The 22,579-nt window shown below is 36.0% G+C and overlaps 1 protein-coding gene across 1 annotated transcript; it reads left to right on the top strand.

Moving 5' to 3' along the window:
- Nucleotides 1-6,507: 6,507 nt before the first annotated feature.
- On the top strand, nucleotides 6,508-22,265 carry LOC308348209 (killer cell lectin-like receptor subfamily F member 1). The gene is made up of 5 exons (XM_080812182.1): nucleotides 6,508-6,588; nucleotides 8,003-8,101; nucleotides 13,066-13,235; nucleotides 19,862-19,974; nucleotides 20,558-22,265. The coding sequence occupies exons 1-5, from the start codon at nucleotides 6,543-6,545 to the stop codon at nucleotides 20,670-20,672; spliced, it is 543 nt and encodes a 180-aa protein (XP_080668308.1). The 5' UTR covers nucleotides 6,508-6,542; the 3' UTR covers nucleotides 20,673-22,265.
- Nucleotides 22,266-22,579: the final 314 nt, after the last annotated feature.

The following is a 22,579-nucleotide window of genomic DNA, read 5'->3' as shown; positions in this document are numbered from 1 at the left end:
ATAATTCTTTCCCACTACCCAAGGTCTAGCCAATCTGCAAAATAAAACTTTTTTCCCTTCTAAAGTGTACAGAGAAGTACATTTTTCTACTTCACATGCTTACCATCACAGAAAGAGTTTACTCACATGATTGGTAAGCTTTTAATCATTCTCTGTATTTTCCTTCCTCACCCCACGTGGCATTATCTTTCTCTGAGCCTGTTCTCGATCAAATGCTCATCTAAATTGTAAAGGACTCCATCTAAAATGAATAAATTATTATATGCTACTGTCCATCACTCACCCACACATATAGAATATGACAGGAGGCATATGACAGGAGGTACACAAAGCAGAGATACTAAGTCTGAGTTTCTGCAAAGGTAATGAGGCAACCAAAAGAAAGGAGTGACACAGTGGAAAAAGAGGAGAGTTGGATTAATTTTGATTATTTTGAGTTTGAGGTATTGGAAGGCAGTTGGAAGTTAGAACTTGTACTCCAGAAAATATGCCAAGATTGAGGATTCCATTTGGAATCCATGCATAGAACCATAATTAATAAAATAATTAAAGTTAGGAATAGGACACATTTCCAATGCATACTATTTAATTACTTAGATCTGGTATCCATCAATAATGATAACACCACATATTTTAATCACTAATGCTTAACTGAACTCAATATTTAAAAAGTTATAGACTGGAAAAATTGTCACGAAATTTGAGAATATCATTTTAAGCTGTTATATACATCTGATGAATATTAGATGAATCTAGAGTACTTAGCTGAATAGTTCTACCTTGTTTCTGGACATATTTCACTTCTATTATGTAATGACACACATTGCAAGCCACCACTACTTTTAATATCCCACTATTTAACTAATCCTCATGTTGACTGTCTATAAAATGTTCTTTCTAGCTGGATGAGCCCTACCTACAAGAATCATGACACTCAATCAAAGTTAAATCTCAACAAAGTTAGAGATTACTTCATAACTCATTCCTCGGTTACTTACTTTGGACATAGAGAGGAGACAGAGATTATTAATATTAAATGTGGAGATCCCAAGGATTTATTGCCTAACTTATAGTAGATTCTCTACATGCTAGTATTTTTTTTAATTTTATATGATTAAACTCTCAATAATATTTTTCATATGAATAGAAGTCTACTTTTTAGTCAAAAATGATTGCTCTCATTCTGGAAAAATGTTAAGAGTACAGTAATAATATTCAACATAGCATTAACTGTTCTGGTAACCCAACATACAATTATTAAGCATGTATTGTGTTCCACGCATAGATTGAGTGATGATTATAACAAATAAGAATAATAAAATGTGATTCTCACTCTCAAAATCTAGAAAGCATTATCACATCATAGTGTGGGCTTTGGACTGTTTGATAGGAGTTCAAATCCTCACTCTGAAAATGTACTGTTCATGTAACTATTTGCATATAACCTCTCAAAGTCAGTTTTTCATGTAAAAATTACAGATCAACATATAAAGTGTTAGACAACCCAGAAAAGAGAGAGTGTCACAGCCATCTTGAGACACAGAGGTCATCCCATAGTCACTCCATGTCAGAAGCCTTGTGGGTTAGCCATTATACTGAGGGAACCCTCAATGCCAGAAAACCAAGGTCTGTTATCCAGCTATTTGATTGACATAGATAAAATTGCTTGGATCCAAGGGAGTGAGGATGATTACAGTTTAAATAATTCTATGCAATGTATTTGGGAGAGTGTTGAGGGAATCAACTCTTTCATGCACAGAATTCCAATTAATCTACTGGCTATACTAATGCTTCCTGTCATTTTTCATATCTGATATTTCTGAGCTCTGAGTCTTATGAGGGTTTCGCAGGTGGTTGGTGCCTCCTCAGGTATTTCCCTCTGCTTATTCTAGACTTCACTTTCTTCTGCTTTGTTTCATCCATGATTATATCTCTATCTTTCAGAAATTGGCTGATTTTTTTTCCTTACCTGCCAGAACTCACTTTTTTTTCATTATTGTTTTATGCTTTTAAATTTGTATTCCTTTAATATAATTTTAATGGAGGTTTAGAAGAACCAGGAGATTAAAATCTATGTTTTCTATATTGTGCTCAAAAGGAAAATTCTATGAACCTTTTTTAAACACAAGATTTACTTTTTTTTATGACACAACCTTGAGTTATTTTGACGGAGAGTCTATTTCTGCCTCTTAAACATAATTTTCCAGTTTGGAAATTCTCTGCAGAATCCATGCTTTAACTCAGTTTGATGCTAATATTATAAAGCACATGAGAGAATAAGAGGTTTAAGGGAATTTTTACCTAGGTGTTAAAAAAAAAACTATTAGCTAGGTAAATGCAATACATTTCAAGATGAGAAGTCTATCAATTATTTCTATCGCCTCCATAATAAAATCTCTTTTTCTTTAACCTCCTTCCAAATTGCTATTCCACGTTGGAGAAAATGTTGAAAGATCAGAGCTTCTGCCAGAGAATATATGTCTGAACTAAAAGAGGAAGTGGTTTATAGAAGGAAAAAAAGGGTATGATATCTTCTGTGGTATTAGAGAGAATTATTCTAAATTCTAAAGTTAGAATTATTCCAAACTTAGAAAACTAACTGTAGAGCAAGAAAACTGCTGTAAGAATAGTAGTTTTCTTCCATATCATGAAGTGTTCAAAAATCTATTCCTTGATTGGTAAGGCTGAACACATTGTTTTTGTCCTATATTCATAGAGGAAATCCACCAAATTTGAGAGAGCAGAAGAAAATTGTCCATCTTGATTTATTTGACTTACCGGAAGTTTATTTGCAGAACTATGAGACTCCCTTCAGTAGAACATCATTTTGGTTTTCTCTCTCTTTTTAAATGTGCAATGGCTGGGGATGTAGTCTATGCTGATATTAAAATTGATAGGACTTTTTCTTTACAAAATTCATCGTCACTTCAGAAATCTGGTAAGTTGGCTTTAGGGGTCCTTTTAAAATTAATATTTTACTTTTAATCTCCTTTATCTCTATCCTGCATTTGTATATGTCTTAAATAGTTAGCAGGCTGGATTCCAAGAAAAGTTGATTGAATGCAAGAATAAGAGTGACTGGGTGATGGACATTGGGGAGGGTATGTGCTATGGTGAGTGCTGTAAAATGTGTAAGCCTGATGATTCACAGACATGTACGGCAGGGGCAAATAATACATTATATGTTAATAATTTAAAAAAATAAAATAAAATAAGTGTAAGAAAATTAAAATAAATAAAATAAAATAATAAAAATAAAAATAGAATGAGTGAATGTTTTTAATCAGACAAAATTAATTGTAATTTTATTTTTTTCTTTTCTTTTTCAAGTTTTTATTTTTTTTAATTCCAGTTAGTTAACCTACAGTGTAATATTAGTTTCAGGTGTAGAATTTAGTGATTCATCACTTACATACAACACTGTGGATGCAGCTAGAGAGTATTATGCTAAATGAAATAAGTCATTCAGAGAAAGACAAATACCATATGATTTCACCCATATATGGAATTTAAAGGACAAAACAAATGAATATAGGAAGAAAAAAACAGAGAGGCAAACCAAAAAACAGACTCTTAACCGCATAGAACAAACTGAGGGTTCCTGAAAGGAGGGTGAGCAGGGGGATGAGTTGAACTTTGCTTTTGATTTTCATAGCCTTTCTATTCTTTTTATTTCTTACAGTGAACATTTATACAGTGACATCTATATTTATGACCCCTTTCTTTACAGTTTCACGTACCCCTGATTAAATCTGTCCTTTTATTGTAACATAAATTCACTTAAACAAAGGAAAAAAGTACTTGGCTATAGTTCACATTGTTAATTATCTTTTTGAAATTTGCATGATGTTAGGATAACAGTGTTAAACTAAACTAAGAAGACATGAAATGCTGGTATTTTATTTCATGAAGTTTAGAATTAATGAAACTCTGAGTAATAGAATATTTGTGGAATACAAAGAGAAAGGCACATAACTAAAGATAACATTGTACCTTAAACACAAGCCACTGCAAAGGGTGGTAGATTTTCATATTCAGTGTGATTTTCATCCTCTAAAGTATTAGGGAAACTTTCGTGTTGCATTTCTGTTCTTTTCTCTAGGGTAAGAATTTGTTATATTATAAAGTTTATATAAAATGTTTACATAATTAAAGTCTCATTGCATTTGTCCTGTGTAATGAATATAATGTTTTGCTTTACTATATTCCAAATAATGTATTTCTTCTTTTATATTTTTTAATTTGCAGTTACCAAATAAATCTGAGGTGTGGTTTCCTCTGATTGCAAAAACATATTATTCCTTATTTTTAAACATTACCTCTCTGACTTTGTCCAATAAAAGCTTATCCGCTTTCTTTTCTCCCTAGTTTGGGTGCTTTCATTTTCTATGAGAAGATAGAGCTTAATTTGAAAAATAATGCGGACTAGAGTTGCCTTCTTATTCTTCCACCCATAAAAACTCTCATACTATTAGTCCAATTTCCCAGAAGTTATTTTAGCTCAGTTCAAGCAACAAAACTAGTATTTTCAATTCTGCATTCCAGGGTTCGATTTCCTTTTTGTTTACAGATAGAACTTTACTTCCTTCCTGGTTTAGAAATTTGGGGAAAACATCTTTAATGCTATCTGGTCCAGTCTACTAATATTAAAAAGAGAACACATAAATATATAAAGATTAAGTTACCTACTCACAATGGTGCTTGTGACCAGAAGCCAAATATTTTATTACTTCTTCACTGCATATCCCTAGGGTAGGATAAATAAAACTTCTGTTCTCATGTGTCATATCATTGTAGATGGAAAGAATTATCTGATACACTGAATTGTCATGTTCTACAGAGCCCTACATATGATATGACATGGCCTTAGTTTTCCTCTTCTAACTCCATATGTTTTACTCATTTTGCTCCGGCTGTTGTCCTCTTTCCTCCTTGAAGTTACATATGCCTTACCACTTCAGAGCCTCACATGTGCTGAGACCCTTTCCCTAATCTCTTAATCTTCATATTCATTTGTTCTTTAAGATAAAACAAAGAGACTGTCATGATAAAATTGAGCAGATTACTAGTGAGAACATATGATTCCACTGGGAATATCCCAAGCGAACATTGAGAAATTCATGCTTTTCATAAATCTTACTTTGGGGCCTAAAAGAATGACCTAATAACCCTTATGTCAGTGTTCTAATGAAATCTGAAATTTTATTCTGTAAGTTTTTAGGTCCACACACCTAGCTGTTTATATTAAAAATATATGTAGGAATACAATCCCCTTCTTCTTGCAATTGCCTTGATGGGCACAATTTGCATTGTTTTACATGATATATGAAAATACATGAATATTTTATGCTCTGAGAATTAATAAGCTTCCATGAAAGATGTTTTATTCAACAACAGTAGTCATTTGAACATAGAACAAAGTTCTCTGTAGTAATAGATAAGAATTCAGGTTAATTGGTCTTGATGCTTGACTTTATAATTGGTTATATTTCAACATCAGTTATTTCATTACTTTCTCAATGTATTGTATATATGTTTGCATATATCATGTATCTAGTAGCATTGATATACTGCAATTATTTTGGATTAGAGATTGTTGGTTTAACTATCAGCCAAAGCTAATAATTCTTGCTTCTTTTCCTGATTTTTTTTTTAAAGATTTCATTCACTTATTTGACAGAGAGAGATCACAAGTAGGAAGAGAGGCAGACAGAGAGAGGGGGAAGCAGGCTCCCCGCCGAGCAGAGAGCCCGATGTGGGGCTCAATCCCAGGACCCCAAGATCACAACCCGAGCCAAAGGCAGAGACCCAACCCACTGAGCCACCCAGGCACCCCCTGATTTATTTTTATCTTCTGAGTACTCCAAAGACAATGAGAGAGTATGGATAGCAAACCAGCCATTGTTCGGGTAGTCAAGAGAACTGAGGCTTGATCTCAGCTCTCTTTTCAAATAACTGTGATTGTGGACTTGAATATCCACATAAATATGTAGACATTGGACAAGGTAATCCCTAAAAGTACTTTTATTTTAAAATAAAAATGAGTGAAATGTATGAAATTACAGTTATGTATCCCTATGTAAAGTAGGCATATTACATAAGAGAGAAAAGAATGGATTAATCCAAATAGGTGGGTGTTGTCAACAAACTTACAAGAGAATCTGGAGGGTCTCAGTCTTATATAAAAACATAGGACTGCAGAGAGCAGATCACTGTAAGATTAATGCTGTGAAACACATATGATGAACCCACAAAGAAAAACTCATATCCATTCACAGTTTTATAAGTCTCCTTTCCACAAACCAGAGAACCAAATATGTTCTGTGTGTGTGTGTGCACATGAGCAAAAAGAAGCTGGGTCTATGTATTTCAAAGGAAATTAACTTAGAAGCATGATAACCAAGAAAGTTTATTCAGCTCCCTCTTACCTCTAACTATATAAGGAATTAACTGCTGGTCTTACGATCAAATTCTATCTGTCCAATCTATCCAATATTGTAGATTCTCACCATCATGGAATTTTCCTGAAAGTTGGATGTGCAATGATCGTCACTCTATTTGTAACAGTAATTGTGCTGAGCATTTTGAGTAAGTAATTAATCAAGATTATTCATTTATCCTAAAGCATTTTTCTTTAATGACCTGCTGTAATTGTGTTTGCTGTTCAAGTGTTTCCTGAACAATACAGGACAATTTCATAGAACATATGAAATTTGAAAAAATTAAAATTAGAGATTTTTTTCATAGACCTTCAGCATGCGATGTCATTATGGATTAATTTCACTGATAAAGGAAAGAGAAGTCAAGTTTATGTTTATATTTTGTGATCAAATCACACAATGCAGTTTGATAGTGAGTTATACACAAGCTTCTCTAAAACTACATTCAGATAAAAGGAAATTAAATTATGTAGTATATTTCTATATAAGTTTATTCATATTAGCTACTCCTGGGCACTATCAATCTTGTATCAATAAGTGAGAAATCTGCCAACAATTAGTCAACTAACTTGAGCATTTAAAAATTGTACTCATGTACTTTGGACATAAGAGGATAATTCAATATTCAGATAGCAAATATTTTAATTATTGAATAAATGTTTGGAGAAAAGTTCTTCACATATATCTATAGAACAAAGGTAATATACAGACTATATATATTCCAAGGAATTCAGGCTTTCAGATGAAATCCTAGAACAGGCCAATGCATACAAACCTTAGCCCCAGAAAGCTATTTAACTAGTTTAAGATAACTTATTGTCTAATTGCAGCTGTAAAATTAGGGTAGAGGGAAGCAAAAATAATTAACATAAAAAATCTCTTCTATATATTTTTTGTTATGTTAATAGATTTGTTTGTTACTAGCATAGCAGTTTTTTAATAAAATATTTTTGTTACTAATAGTTTCATTACTAAAATAGATTTTAAACATTTAATTGCATAATACACAATATTATGAAATTAGAAGTTACCAAAAAGAAGCTCAGTTAAATGGCCCTCAAAAAAAAAAAAAAAAAATAGCTTCCTCATTGGAGAAAAACTACTCTGGGCTCACCCTACCCTTCTCTATGCAGCTTTCACATGCAAAATCTTGAAAGAACCAGAGTTATGAACCAAACCAAAATATATAAAATCTTCCCCCTGAATCACGTGACACTTGACAGAATTTAACGATATATCACTAAACCCAAACTATACAAATGAGGCTTATGTCCAGAGCTGGTTATTTTGTGTTCATTAAAATAAATATGAAAACTCCAAGAAAAAAAAGTTAGGTGACTAGCCCTCTTCTCCCAGATCATATTTTTATTAATATGTTAATAAAAGTAATAAGAATGCAAAGAAAAGATCAATCCTTAGAAAAATAGTGTTGTTTGTCTCCTTAAGTTTTTAATTACTTAACTTACAATGGAATGTCTACATTATTGAACTTGAGAGTCACTAGAACCCAATAGTTTTATGCTTTGTATTTAATTAGGAATATATGTTTCTTCTTTCATCAGTTATCCAGTTGAAATATGCAAGACATAATGCAGTGGAAAATGAATCAAAAGAGAAATTCTGTACTGGTAAAAATAAATCTGGAGCAATCACCTCAACAGGTAACATTATTTTATGTTGTCTAATTCCAGAGACAAGGACAGTAACATCGGTTTTACCAGAATATATTTGAAAAGAGAGATTCCTCTACCCTATAGAGGGACGGTTTAGGTCATTGTTTTTTATGGATCCATTTTAGTCTATACAAAAATGTTCAAGGATCCAAGGCAAATGAGAAACATGAGCTTATAAAGAGTTCTAGATTAATGAAAAGGTATTTCATGGAAATGATTGCATTTTATCTTTTTTATTTCAATTGGGACATATGAAAGAACCAAGACGCCCTTCAACGGATGAATGGATAAGGAAGATGTGGTCCATATACACTATGGAGTATTATGCCTCCATCAGAAAGGACGAATACCCAACTTTTGTAGCAACATGGGCAGGACTGGAAGAGATTACAAGTGCAGAATGTAGTCAAAATATTTTCATTCTTTTTTTTTTTAAGATTTTATTTGTTTATTTGACAGAGAGAGAAACAGCGAGAGAGGGAACACAAGCAGGGGGAGTGGGAGAGGGAGAGGCAGACTCCCCGCTGAGCAGGGAGCCCAATGAGGGGCTCCATTCCAGGCCCCTGGGATCATGACCTGAGCCAAAGGCAGACACTTAACGACTGAGACACCCAGGCGCCCTTATTTTCATTCTTAAAGTTCATGATATATTCATTTTTTTTACCAGGTAATCTTATTACATGCAAAATTATTGTAAATGGTAATGTTATGTTAATCTTTCTCTTGCTCTTTCATATTTGCACACTTTTAAAAGTCAAGAAAACAATTATTCAGCCTTTCCGCATTTTTTTTCCAGTGGTTTTATTACATCTTTAAATTTGTTAAAGTCAATCAGAGAAAGACAATGATACGAGGAATTTGAGAGGCAGGGCAGGGGGGTTGTGGGGAGAAGGGAGTGAAAAAGTGAAACAAGATGGGACTGGGAAGGGAGACAAACCATAAGAGACTCTTAATCTCGGGAAACAAACTGAGAGTTGCTGGGGATTGGGGGAGTAGGGATAGGGTGGCTGGGCGATGGACATTGGGGAGGGTATTAAAAAATTTTTGTTAATTTAATTCTTAACTCCATATTGAAAAACTATATATCATTCTTATTTTGAACATCCAGGTATAATTCTATTAGAAAGACCTACCAGTCCATAATGTAGTGTACATACAAATTCTGGGAATGCATTAAAACATTAAATTGGACTTTGATATCTCCAAGTCCCCTTGACCACATTCTAAAAACTGATACACTATATGTTCTTTTTTTTTTTTTTTAACTTCTGTGACTTTGAGGGCAAATTTTATGAGACACTATTCCCAGAGAAAAAGCACTGCAGTGTACTATTACCTACTACAGAGGCAGTAGTAGTGGTATTAAATAAAGCTCTAGCTTTAAATTCTGTCAAACCTGTTTTCTTTTTTTTTTTTTAAGATTTTATTCTTTATTTGTCACAGAGGGAGAGCACAAGCATGGGGAGTGGCAGGCAGAGAGAAAAGCAGGCTCCCCACTGAGCAAGGAACTTGATGCAGGACTCTTCCCAGAACCCTAGGATCCTGACCTGAGCCAAACGCACACTTAACTAGCTGAGTCACCCAGGTGCCCCAAACCTGTTTTCTAATCTTCATCCTATTCTTATAAATGTGTAAGCCACTGCTCCTAGAGTCTTAGATCAATTCATCAGGAAAGAAAAACAATAAAACTTTAAAATATGTGAAGTAAAACTTAATTGATCTATTCAGCCATCATTTCTAATGCTTTGATAACCTCTCTATTTTCTTTCTAGAATCTAAATCTAGAATTTAGATGTACAATAGACTTATGCTCCTTCATTTCACTTACAGTCCCATTTTTGTCTTCGTTGTTGTCGATTTGTGCTGAAGGCAATGTTTCCAGGTGTATCCTGCAGCTTACAAAGGCCCTCTCTTCCTGTGTCTAAGCAACAGACTCATTCATGGAGTCTAATTTCAATGATCAAAGTATTCTCTTTTTTTAAAAAAAAAATATATACCTTTAAAAAAGGTATATATTGGGGCACCTGGGTGGCTTAGTGGGTTAAGCCTCTGCCTTCGGCTCAGGTCATGATCCCAGGGTCCTGGCATCGAGCCCCGCATCGGGCTCTCTGCTCAGCGGGAAGCCTGCTTTCCCCTCTCTCTCTGCCTGTCTCTCTGCCTACTTGTGATCTCTCTCTCTGTGTCAAATAAATAAATAAAATCTTAAAAAAATAATAAAAATAAAAATAAAACCGTATATATATATATATTTATTTATTTTAGAGAGAGCGAGCAGGGGGAGGGTCAGAGGGAGAGAATCAAGTGGAATCACCCAAAGCTGGACCCAGAGCCAGACCCAGGGCCTGATCTCACGACCCTGAGATCACTACCTGAACTGAAACCAGGAGTTGGAGGCGTAACCAACTGAGCCACCTAAACTCCCCCAATGATCAGTTTTCAGTCCTAAGGACTTCTTCTCAGACAAACTTGTTAGCTTTTGATAGTCTCCTATTATCTGATATTTTCCTTTTTTTTTTTTTTACTTACTCTTTTATTTCTTAAAATAATTTAAAACATTATTATTTATGATACATTTGATTTTGTAAACACCTGAAGTCTTTGGTGACCAAATCTGCTGTTTGTACTTCCCGCTGTGTTGTGTGTTTTTTCAAGTACTTGGGATGTTTTTATTTTAATTTGAATGATTTCAGTTGATGGAATTGCTAAAAAAATAATTAAAGATATTTTCTTGCAAAGTTTACATTTTCATGTGCAGGGAGACACTAAGGAGCTATAATAATGATTGGATGACTTCAGGCACTTTTGAAGACCCTGGACTAATCAGACACACTGACTCACTCCCTCACCTTTTGGAGAACTCAACATTTGGTCATATGACCCTAGCACTGATATATATATCATTAGCCTCGAGGGGAACCTTGCCTTATGAACTCTTTTATGCAAACATTTCCCCATTTCACCTCTAGCTAAGTGCCTCCCTTTAGCTATTTCCTTACTTCTTACATGCTAAGCAACACTTTAATCTAATTCTTTTAGGATCTAATTATCTCTAGCAAAAATTATCTTCAAAAGAGCATTTTTTCACTGGTGTGCCCTAACATTTGTATGTATTAAGGTTCTTGAACTAAAAAGATCCAGGTGGTTAACTGGTAGACTGTAGACTTTTATTTATTTATCTTGCTGCACTTTAGAAAAATTTTTTTTAATATTCTGTGATACAAAAAATGGTTGGGGGGGCACCTGGGTGGCTCAGTGGGTTAAAGCCTCTGCCTTTGGCTCAGGTCGTGATCCCAGGGTCCTGGGATTGCCCAGCATTGCATCGGGCTTTCTGCTCAGTAGGGAGCTGCTTCCTCCTCTCTCTCTCTGCCTGCCTCTCTGCCTACTTGTGATCTCTGTCTGTCAAATAAATAAATAAAATCTTTAAAAAAAAAAATGGTTGGGAAGCCCTGCTTCATTCTATCTAGTCAAATTATCTACTATTAGAAATATAGAAGTGAAAATATAGTAGTTTCTTATTAAATATGTTCTTAAAAGTCCCAGTTGCATGGTTGCTGTCTTTTACTATAATCACAGCATATATTTGGCATTATTACCTGGAAAGGTTTGGACTTGGTGTATTATATCAATCTAAAGAAAAACTGTACAACTGAGACAAGTGTGTGTACTTAATATTGAAAGCAAGAGTAAGGATCCTTTGAATATACCTTGCTCACCTTCCAATTTTATTTTTACCTATATGCTTGCCATTTCTGATGTTGTTCTCTCTCCGATATGAAAGTTTCCACTTAGGGGGCGCCTGGGTGGCTCGGTGGGTTAAGCCGCTGCCTTCGGCTCAGGTCATGATCTCTGGGTCCTGGGATCGAGTGCCGCATCCGGCCCTCTGCTCAGCAGGGAGCCTGCTTCCCTGTCTCTCTGCCTGCCTCTCTGTCTACTGTGATCTCTCTCTCTGTCAAATAAATAAATAAAATCTTTAAAAAAAAAAAAGAAAGGTTTTGAAAGTTTCCACTTAGAAACATTTCCTATCGTCCGAAGAATTTCCTCTGATATTCACTGTGGTGACTATTTGATAATGGATCCATTTAATTTTCTTTTATCTGAAAGTTTCTTAAATTTGCCATGCTTTTAGAAAGATATTTTCATTGGACGTGAAATATTTTGTTGATTTTTTTCCCTTAAACAATTTTTTAAGGTTTTTATTTAAATTCCAGTTAGTCTATGTACAGTGTAATATTAGTTTTGGGTATACAATATAGTGATTCAATAGTCCCGTACAGCACCCAGTGCTCATCACAGCAAGTCCCCTCCTTAATCCCCATCTCCTACGTCACTCGTTCCCCATCCACCTCCCCTCAGTTTGCTCTCTCCAGTTAAGAGTCTGTTTCTTAGTTCCCTTCAAAAACTTGAAGACATTTTTCACTATGTTCTGTCCCCCTCAATGCATGATGAGAATGAGGGTTTTTTTCTTTTTAAACTGTCATAATGACATGTAGTTTTTCTCTGCTTTCAAGATTTTCCTCTATCTTTGGTTTTAAGCAATCTGTTTTATTTTCACATATGATTTTCCTCATATTTATCCTGGTTAAGGCTTGATGAGTTTCTTGAAAGTATAAATTTATAAATTTAAATACATTGGAGAAATTTTAGCTATCATCCTTTTTTCCCTTTATTTTCTCTTTCCTCTGGTTCTAAGACTTCAATTTCTTTTTTTTTTTTCTTACTTTTTTTAAAGGTCTTATTTCTTTATTTGTCAGAGAGAAAGAAAGCAAAAGCAGGGGGAGCAGCAGGCAGAGGGAGAAGCAGTTTCCCCACTGAGCAAGGAGCCCAATGCAAGATTAGATTCCAGGACCCTGGGATCATGACCTGACCCAGGGCAGACACTTAACTTCATCAGTATATGATATTAGGGATATGGTTCTGAGTTTCTTTTAATTACTTATCCTTGTTCCTTCTAGTTTCTTTCAATTTCTCCACTGCTCACAAATCATGTCCCTCTAAAGACTGGAAGCTACATGGAGGGAAATGTTACTGGATTGCCGAAGATAAGAAATCTTGGAATGAAAGCAAAAATGACTGTGCCATGAAAAATTCACATCTCCTGGTGATTCAAGACTTCATTGATATGGTGAGATATCAAACTTAGAGATTAGAGATTATAGCATCTTTCACATTTTCAAGGCAGTCATTGTGCTACATATTTGAAAATTTATTTTTTTTGAAGATTATTTATTTATTTATGTGTCGGAAAGAGCCCAAGCAGGGAAAGTGGCAGGCAGAGCACACAGAGGGAGAAGCAGGCTCCCTCCTGACCAGGGAACCCTAGGCAGCATTCAATCCCAGGACACTGGGATCATGACCTGAGCCAAAGGCAGATGCTTAACCTACTGAGTCACCCAGGTGTCCCACATATTTGAAAATTTCTATGAAATAAATTCTAAATTTCATTGCTATTAACTATGCAAATACTGTCTGAATGAATCATTGAACTACAGGATTATTTTAGGCTTTTTTTTTTTTTTTTTTGGCTATGGATTGAAGGAATTCATTTGGTACTGTACATCTAAGTTCTCCTCCACAAAAGAACCCCACTGCTAACTAGATTCCATTTTAAAATATAAGACAGTAAGTATCTTACCTCATCTCTCATGTTTATTGCAATATTCCCAAAGGCTGCAGTCAGATATCATGGCAGCTAAAATTAAGATGATGACTGAGAGAAAGGAAATACAGAATAGTCCTCACTAACATTTCACTCTCCCTTGAGCAGAATACTTTGTTAACTTTGGTTTAATTTAAATGGAAGTTTCATTGCATGAATGTTGGACATAAAACCTTTAATTAATAAGGCCAATGTAAGTGTTAATTAGCAAGCATCAAATAAGGATAATCAGCATGAGGATTAATATATTGGCATAACAAGTTATGTCAAAGGTTCTGATTCTGAAAACCCAGTGACCAGCAGTGCTTTACTACCCTGGTTGAGTCATAGCCATCTGGGGTGGATAGCACAGTTGTTGAAACTTCTGAAGAGAAAAAAAAGTCTCCTGAGTTTGAGAGGAATCCACCACAACAAGAAAAACAAGAACAGAAGTAAACTACCATCTTGCTGTAACCAGAGTAACCCCAAATCTCAAACAGTCAGACTGTCTATCAGATGCAGTTCAAATTGATTCAAATATGAGCCAAATCCAGGATAGATTAAGAGCTGAAAAGAGATCCGTTTTCTTCTCCAAGAGGTAATTTTAAGACAAAAAAGGGGAAGCAGGTATCAACTGGAAAGCATCTCATGAGTATGCTCTGAAAGGGATAAATAATAAATCATTTCATGGAGAAATTATGCAACGAAAGATTTCACTCAGATACTCATCTATTTCCTGCTCACCATCAAAGGGAAGGATGCTGAAATGCAGAAAAGACATGTCTTCTAGGCAACTGATTAACCAGACTAGGGAGACCAGTAAACTGAGACAACTTTTTTTTTAAATTTTTCATTTAAATTCAATTTAGTTAACGTACAGTGTATTATTAGTTTCAGGGATAGAATTTAGTGATTCGCCAGCTGTGTATAACACCAAGTGTTCATTACATCACGTGCCCTCCTTAATGTCCATCATCCAGTTACCCCATCTCCCCACCTAACTCCCCTCCAGCAACCCTCAGTTTGTTTAGAAACTTTCTTCTTCCTGTTTAGATTACCTCTCTCACATTATTCCTAAGCAAATGAATGGGCCAGATATAATTGTTCTCTTTCATGCATAAATAAGAATCTGAATGGAATCAGCATAGGATTTACACGTACATATTTCTTTTCCAAAAAAGACATGTAACAGTCAGATTAAAATATATATTAGAAAAGAATAATTCCTCCAAAAACCAGAAAATAATTTTCTAGCAAATACTTTTCCAGTTCTCAATAAGTAAAGAATAAAATGAAACAAAGAGAATTATTTGTCCATCTAGAATTCCCTTGTGCCATTATATGGCAAAAAAAAAAAAAAAAAAGAAAGAAAGAAAAGTAGAAAGAGGAGGGAAAAAAGGAGGAAGAAGAAGAGAGTGAGAAAAAGAGATAGTTAAACAAAAAAAAAAAACCAGGAAAAGAAAGGAGGTTTATAGCTTTCACGAATGATGCAAAGATCTTGAAATGTTACTACAATTTTTAAATGAGAAAGAGTCGATTAACTTTAAATTGCCAGCTTGTTTCAAATTCATTGGAAAGTTAAGTTTGCAGAGCCAAAATCTATGCTGAAACAGGTACCTGTGGGAGAGAAGACATGTCCTCACTTACTTGGAACACACAAATCAGACACCAGACATCAGAAAGGGGAGTTCTGTCAGAGTAATTGAAAAATGAGTTAAGTCTGAGTGCAAGTGGGCAAAAACAATGTGAATGAAGCTCCCGGGCTTGGCAGAAACTGGGGGATCCTACAACCCCTTGAAGGCTATTTTTTTCTGTAAATGCCACTGGTTCTCAAGATTAGAAAGAACCATGAGAATGTGTCCTTCGCAGTCCAGACCGGGGAGAAGAAAACAGCAATGTTGAAGTGGCAAGGAATTCCGCCAAGATCCTTGTCCCCAGTCTGCCCTGTGCGCTATGGAACAACAGCTTTCATGCATGTGTTGGTGAGAAAGACAAGTGCCCTTGGGGAACTGGTGCGAAACACTGCTGCAGGTGCGAAAGAGGATGGGGACAAAAGATACTTCTGTGGGAGGGGCGAGAATACTGGATGGGATTACAGTTACAGGCAGGGTAGGGGTGGCAGAAGGGAGAAAGCCACACAGAGAAGACACAGGGGTGAGTGACTGCCTAAGACGGGGCATAATCAGAACAAGCAAGACCACTGCGTGCACTGCCTCTAACTGTCACAGCTAACAGATTTCAAACAGGAAGTCAAGAAGAACACTGCTGGCAGAGGAACAGGGGAGGAGGAAGAACATGCAGAGAGATCTTCTCTGAGGCATGGTGCAAAGGGAAACTGAAATGCTCAGGTCAAGCAGATGTTTCTCTGGCAAACAAACAAAAACCAAGAAACACGAGACATTACAGGAATTTGAAACCTGTGGCGCATTGAGGGTAGCAATAATTCGCACACTCACCCCTGTAATGATAAACCCCACATTGAAGACACAGGAGAAGGAACTCTGTGTTCATTTCTATCCACACAACTATTTAACTCAGTCGCCACATGCTAGACAGCTTACAACAAGCAAGTACAATGTATAAGGAAGGGGGGGGGGAGAGGGAGAGGGGGGAAGTGGGAGGAGGAGGAGGAGAAGGAGAAGAAGGAGAAGGAGAAGAAGAAGAGGAGGAGGAGGAGGAGGAGGAGGAGGAGGAAGAAACAAGACAGTTCCAAGAACAAGGAGAACTATTGCACAATGATAAAGGGGTTATATGAGTTTGCCAGGGCTGCCATAACAGAGTACCACACATTTAATGACTTAGGCAATAGAGATTAATTTCTCCAGGTTCTGAAGGTTGCAAGGCCAAGATCAAAATATTGGCAAGTTTCATTTCTCATGATGACTCTCTCCTTGGCTTTCAGCAGGCCACCTTTCTACTGTGTCCTCACATGGTCTTTCCTCTGCGTATGTGCATCTGTATCTCTCTGTGTGTCCAAATTTTTCTTATAAGGCCACCAATCAGACTTAATTAAGACCCACTCTAGTAGTCCTACTTTAGCTTCATGACCTCGTTAAAGGCTGTGACTTCAAATGCAGTCATATTTTGAGATACTGGGGTTAAGACTGCAACATAGGAATTTTAGAGAGACACAATTCAGTCCATAATATTACCCCTCTCTGTCCCCTGAATCTCATAGCAGGGGTCAATTATATATGTATATGCAACAAGGTTAACACCGATAGAACTAAAAAGGGAAATGGAGAAATTCACAATTACAGTTGGAGTTGTCAACACTCCTCTTTGAGTAACTGATAAAAGAAGTCCCATAAATAAATAAATAAATAACCTGAACAATGCTTTCAACCAATTCGACCTAATTAATCTTTTTAAAAATTATTTTTATTAACATATAATATATTATTTGCCCCAAGGGTACAGGTCTGTGAATCATCGGGTTTACACATTTCATGGCACTCACCATAGCTCTTACCCTCCCCAATGTCCATAACCCAACCACCCTCTTCCTACCCCCCTCCCCCCGGCAATGCTGCTTGTTTCCTGAGATTAAGAGTCTCTTATGGTTTATCTCCCTCCCCAGTCCCATCTTGTTTCATATTTTCCCTCCCTTCCCTCCATGACCCCCTGCCCTGCTTCTCAAATTCCTCATATCAGAGAGATCATATGATAGTTGTCTTTCTCTGATTAACTTATTTCACTTAGCATAATACCCTCTAGTTCCATCCATGTTGTCGGAAATGGCAAGATTTCATTTCTTTTGAAGGCTCCATAGTATTTCATTGTATATATACACCATCTCTTCTTTATCCATTCATCTGTTGATGGACATCTAGGTTCTTTCCATAGTTTGGCTATTGTAGACATTGTTCCTATAAACTTTCAGGTGCACGTGCCCCTTTGGAGCGCTACATTTGTATCTTTAGGGTAACACCCAGTAGTGCAATTTCTGGGTTGTAGGATAGCTCTATTTTCAACTTTTTGAGGAACCTCCATGCTGTTTTCCAGAGTGGCTGCACCGGCATGCATTCCCACCAGCGGTGTAGGAGGGTTCCGTTTCTCGGCATCCCTGCCAACATCCTCGACCTAATTAATAGAAAACTATACCCAACAAAAGCAGATTGCACTTTTTTTTTTTTCAATACACCTAGAACTTTCACGAAGACAGACCATATTTGGAGACCCAGTAAACTTTAAAAAATTACAAATACAGATTTTATACAAAACATGTGTCAGACCATAACAAAATTAAACTGGAAATTAGGAACGGAGTAATATTTGGAAAATTCCCAAATATTTGAAAATTAAACAACACACTTCTAAATAATGTATGGGTCAAAGAAGTAGTGATCAGAGGAAAAATTTTAAATTATATGATGAATTGAATGAAAACAACATTTTAACATCAAAAGTCACAGGTTCAGCTGAAGCAGAGCTTAGAAGGAAATTTATAGCATTGAGTGTTTACATTTGAGAAGAAGATAATGTAGAATCAATCATCCAAACTTCTCTTTAAAAAAAAAAAGACTAGAAAAAGAGCAAACTAGACCCAAATCAAGCAGAAGAATGGAAAATGTACATTATTAAATGCAAGTCTTACTATAAAGAAAAATTAGTTAATATAGTATAGAATTGGCAGAAGAGAGATATGTAGATTAGTGAAACTGAACGGAGACACTAGAAACAGGCCTACCAAAATTTAGTCAACTGATTTTTTGGCTACGGTGCAAAGATAATTCAATGGAAAAACACTATTCTCTCTCTTGTATGCCAATGACTATTTATGTTCCTACAAACAGTTATGACATTTGGCATATGAGTTTGGCTGCAGGTGAGGGAGAACCAAAATCACTGGAGCTTAAACAAGGTAGTTGTGTACTTTGTATATTGAATCTAAAACACTTTTAATTATAAGAGGTAACATCAGTACACTTAAAAGCATTAGCACAATTAAAAAGCGAAAAAAAAAGCTCCCAATTAAACTGCTACAAGCTATAGACTGATGTTTCCAATTTCAAAGTGTTACAATAGGAGGAAAATCTGTCTATTCATATATGCAATAGGTCATGTCAACTACATTGTAGTCCGTACAGCTATGGATTTCTGGGCTCAACAGTAGGGTGCTCTCTGTGTCTACCTATTTCCAGTTGATTTATATCATATCCACGTGCTAACCGTCAGAAAGGAGGAGAATGACGAATGGAAAGATATAGCCCTAGCTTTTAAATGTGTGATTAGAATTTCAGTATCTGGCTAATTCACTAGCCAGAAATTAGGTCAGTCACATTGTCACACTTTAGCCAAGAGGGAGCCTTAGAAATATAGCCTTCATTACATCTGGCCATTTATATGGCTCAGGGGTTATATTACTATAGAAAAAGAGATATTCAGAAACTATGAACAGTATGTCTCACACCAGCTCAAACATTGCTTGCTTTCTTTAATTTTCCCTGTATATTCCCCTCCTTCTATATATTATTTCATACTCGTACTTAACAATAATCACTAACATTTATGTAATGAGGATTTATTATGTGCCAGGCAGTATATAACAATATTATTTAATAGCAAAACAATGGTAGCTCTTTGAGATAGGTATTATAATAATCTGAGTTGCAGAGATTGGGGAAAACAAGTAAAAAATTTAGTAACTGTGCAGAGATGCATGGTAGTAAACAGTAGAGGCAGGACACGAATTTGAAAGTTTGACTTCACAGCCTTAGTATCTCCTGCAACCAAACATAATTCCACCTTATTGTTGCCACATTGCACGGCAGTAGTTTGTCCCTCTGCTCTGATCTGTTAGAAAAATGTGAAGTAGGCGCACCTGGGTGGCTCAGTCGGTTAAGTGTCTGACTTCAGCTAGGTCATGATCCCAGGGTCCTGGGATCCAGCCCCATTTCTCCCTCTCCTTTTGCCTCTCCCCTCAACTCATGCTCTCTCTCAAATAAATAAAATCTTTTTTGAAAAAAAAAAAATGTGGGATATGTCTTACCTGTCCCTTTCCTGCTTCTAGCACGGGGCCAAACACATAGGAGCTTCGCTAGAGATATATAATTTTTTGTATCTGTAAGGATCAGTCAGTTGTTTCATGTAACATTTCTGATTCTCTTTAGAGTTTCCTGTGGCGGTACCTCAATACCTCAGTGTTTTACTGGATTGGACTATCTATTCCACCTGGAATGCAGTCATGGACCTGGGTAGACAACAAACCTTTTGACTCCCATTTGTGAGTTTATTGTTTTTTAGCTTTCTTGCAGTCTGAATCCTATATTGTGTGACAAGAAAGAGTCGTCTGATGTTGTTAGAAACAGGTATAAATTTCCTGACTGACTCATGATCTGATAAATACATGTATAAAACGGTCTAGTTGGAAAGTTGAGAAACAAAAGAAATCTCGCTCGACCCACTCAGAAGATTTAGGTGTGAAATAGGGCTTGCCAACGGTGCCTTTTTATTTTATCACCTTATTCAAGAGGTAAATGGAAAAGTGTAAAATCTCTTGTAAGAGCACAGGTTTAGTTTACAAAATATAAATTTATGCTCATTTCAATAATTTCTAAATAAGCAAACCAGAGGTGCCCTTTTGGCAACATCCATACACATCTCTGACTAACCATCATTAACTATTAGCTTCTCTTGAGAAATAAAACTGAGGGTGGGAAGAATTACTTTACCCATCATACTGTGTATTGTTTACGTTGTTTTCATGATCATATTTTTTATTTTAAAAATTAGAAAGTATTTTCTGAAGCCTCCTTGAGTCTCTGGACATATACTGATGTAAAGATAAGCATTTTCTTTCTTTATAGGTTTTCAATAGAAGAAAAACGGTTAACCCGGAGCACGAAATGTGCCCAGGTGTCTCGTAGGAAGGTTGCCAACCAAAACTGTGAGCAAAATGACCAGTGGATTTGCCAACTCTAATCCGCACTGCAGAAAATCAGTCTCCATTTCTCTGACTAAAAGACACATGACACCACATGAAGTTTGATATCAGACTATATCAGAGTCCAGAGGGCTCTGTGTGTGTGCTCATGCACACACACATTTGTTCATTCGTGTGGGTATAGTACTATTTCTCAGAGATGTAGGAAGGCTAATAGAGGAAATGAAATGTCATAGAAACTGAGTAGATAGAATGAATATATTTTTAATCTGCATAATCAATGACCAATGACTCTTTTTGCCTGTATTTTTGGAACTTCAGTCTTCTCTACATCTTGCCTCTACAATATCCTTACATTCTTCCAACTTCAATGACCACGACGTACAAAGTAATTCCTCTCAAATTTACATCTCTGGCCCAGTCCTTCCCTGATCACCAGACCCTAGTGCTTATTTAACCTATCAAATCTAAAATCTCAAAGGCATTTCAAACTCAATGTATAAAAATAATTCATTAACTTTCCTCACAAAAGGAAAAACCCTCCAGCACTTAGCCTCTCAGTCAATGGTACACCATATAAGAAATTACACAACCTATAAACTGGCTGTCTCGTTACCACTCTCTCTCTGGCCCACACTTCTAGGCTGCTCTCCACTCTGTTTCTCACAAAACCAAGTCTCGTCACCTGTTTTTTTTTTTACTAATATCTCTCAAATCTGACCTCTTCTCTTCACCATTTTCACAATCTTAATAACAAAGAATTAAAATGTTAAATAACAAGGGGCGCCTGGGTGGCTCAGTGGGTTAAAACCTCTGCTTTCGGCTCAGGTCATGATCCCAGGGTCCTGGGATCGAGCCCCGCATCGCGCTCTCTGCTGAGCAGGGAGCCTGCTTCCCCCCTCTCTCTCTCTGCCTGCCTCTCTGTCTCCTTGTGAGCTCTCTCTGTCAAATAAATAAATAAAATCTTTAAAAAAGAAAAAAATAATAAAAAATAAAATGTTAAATAACTGCCATAACAGGGTCTTCCTGTTCTACTCCTAACCCATTTCAGTTACTCTCTGCCATGAAACCTAGGTGATACTTAAAAAATACATATACTGACAATTCACACTTTCTTTTGAAAAACACTTCAACATCTTTCTTAAAATAACACCAATCTCTGTAATACAGCTTAGAAATTCCTCCTTAGGTCTCATCCTTGCTTACTTAGTCAGTGTCTGTCTACACAAAACTTACCCAAACTCCCAACACCACAGCCACATTAGACAAAATTTCAAGAACTCATACAGAATTTCACCAGACTGCATTACAGACATTTCCCCTATATCTTGAATTCTCTTTTCTCTCTTCTCCATTGGGTGAACTCTCAAACATCCTTTGTATATAAGCTGAATTTTTAAGAACCCTTTATTGAGTTCCATAACAAGGTTGAATATCCCAACATTATAGTCCTTTCCCCAATACTTATCACATTTTTGGTCTTACATATATCAATCTTTGAGTGAATATTTGATTAATGTTCTCCACCCTCCACCCTCACCTGAGTGTAAATTACATAAGTTTTCTGTATCTGTTTTTGTATTTCTAGTGTCTTTTAAATTGTCTAGCACATAATAAATCCTCAAAAGACGATTTTGTATATTCAGTATATTAAGTTTTCTCTAAGCGATCGCAGAAGTAAAATACTGATGTGTGGCTGGGGAGACAGGCTGGAAAAGAAACAGAGACTCCGACAATGGAGAATCAATTGGTAAGTCATTCTGTGCCAGGGGAAAACTGAAGAATTATTCTGCGTGGGTGACTGATATTGAAAGAGAATTGTACAAATGCCAAAGAAGTTTATATGAAGGGTTAAATGCTTCAGAGACAAACTTTATTTGTGATGTTTATGCTCACCTCTTTATGGTGATCACAAATTTACACGTTTTCTTGCACATCATATCAT

Source organism: Martes martes (genome assembly GCF_963455335.1).
Source record: "Martes martes genome assembly, chromosome: 8".
Taxonomy (NCBI): Eukaryota; Metazoa; Chordata; class Mammalia; order Carnivora; family Mustelidae; genus Martes; species Martes martes.
Note: the sequence above shows the minus strand (reverse complement) of the source record. Positions and strands in the feature narration are given on the sequence as shown.

Bases quoted from the DNA above. Each gene is read 5' to 3' on its own strand.
- LOC308348209 (XM_080812182.1), top strand. From the start codon at position 6,543: ATGATCGTCACTCTATTTGTAACAGTAATTGTGCTGAGCATTTTGA. The intron at 8,102-13,065 runs GTAACATTATTT...TGTTCCTTCTAG, and splicing joins TGGAGCAATCACCTCAACAG to TTTCTTTCAATTTCTCCACT. The intron at 13,236-19,861 runs GTGAGATATCAA...GATTCTCTTTAG, and splicing joins TTCAAGACTTCATTGATATG to AGTTTCCTGTGGCGGTACCT.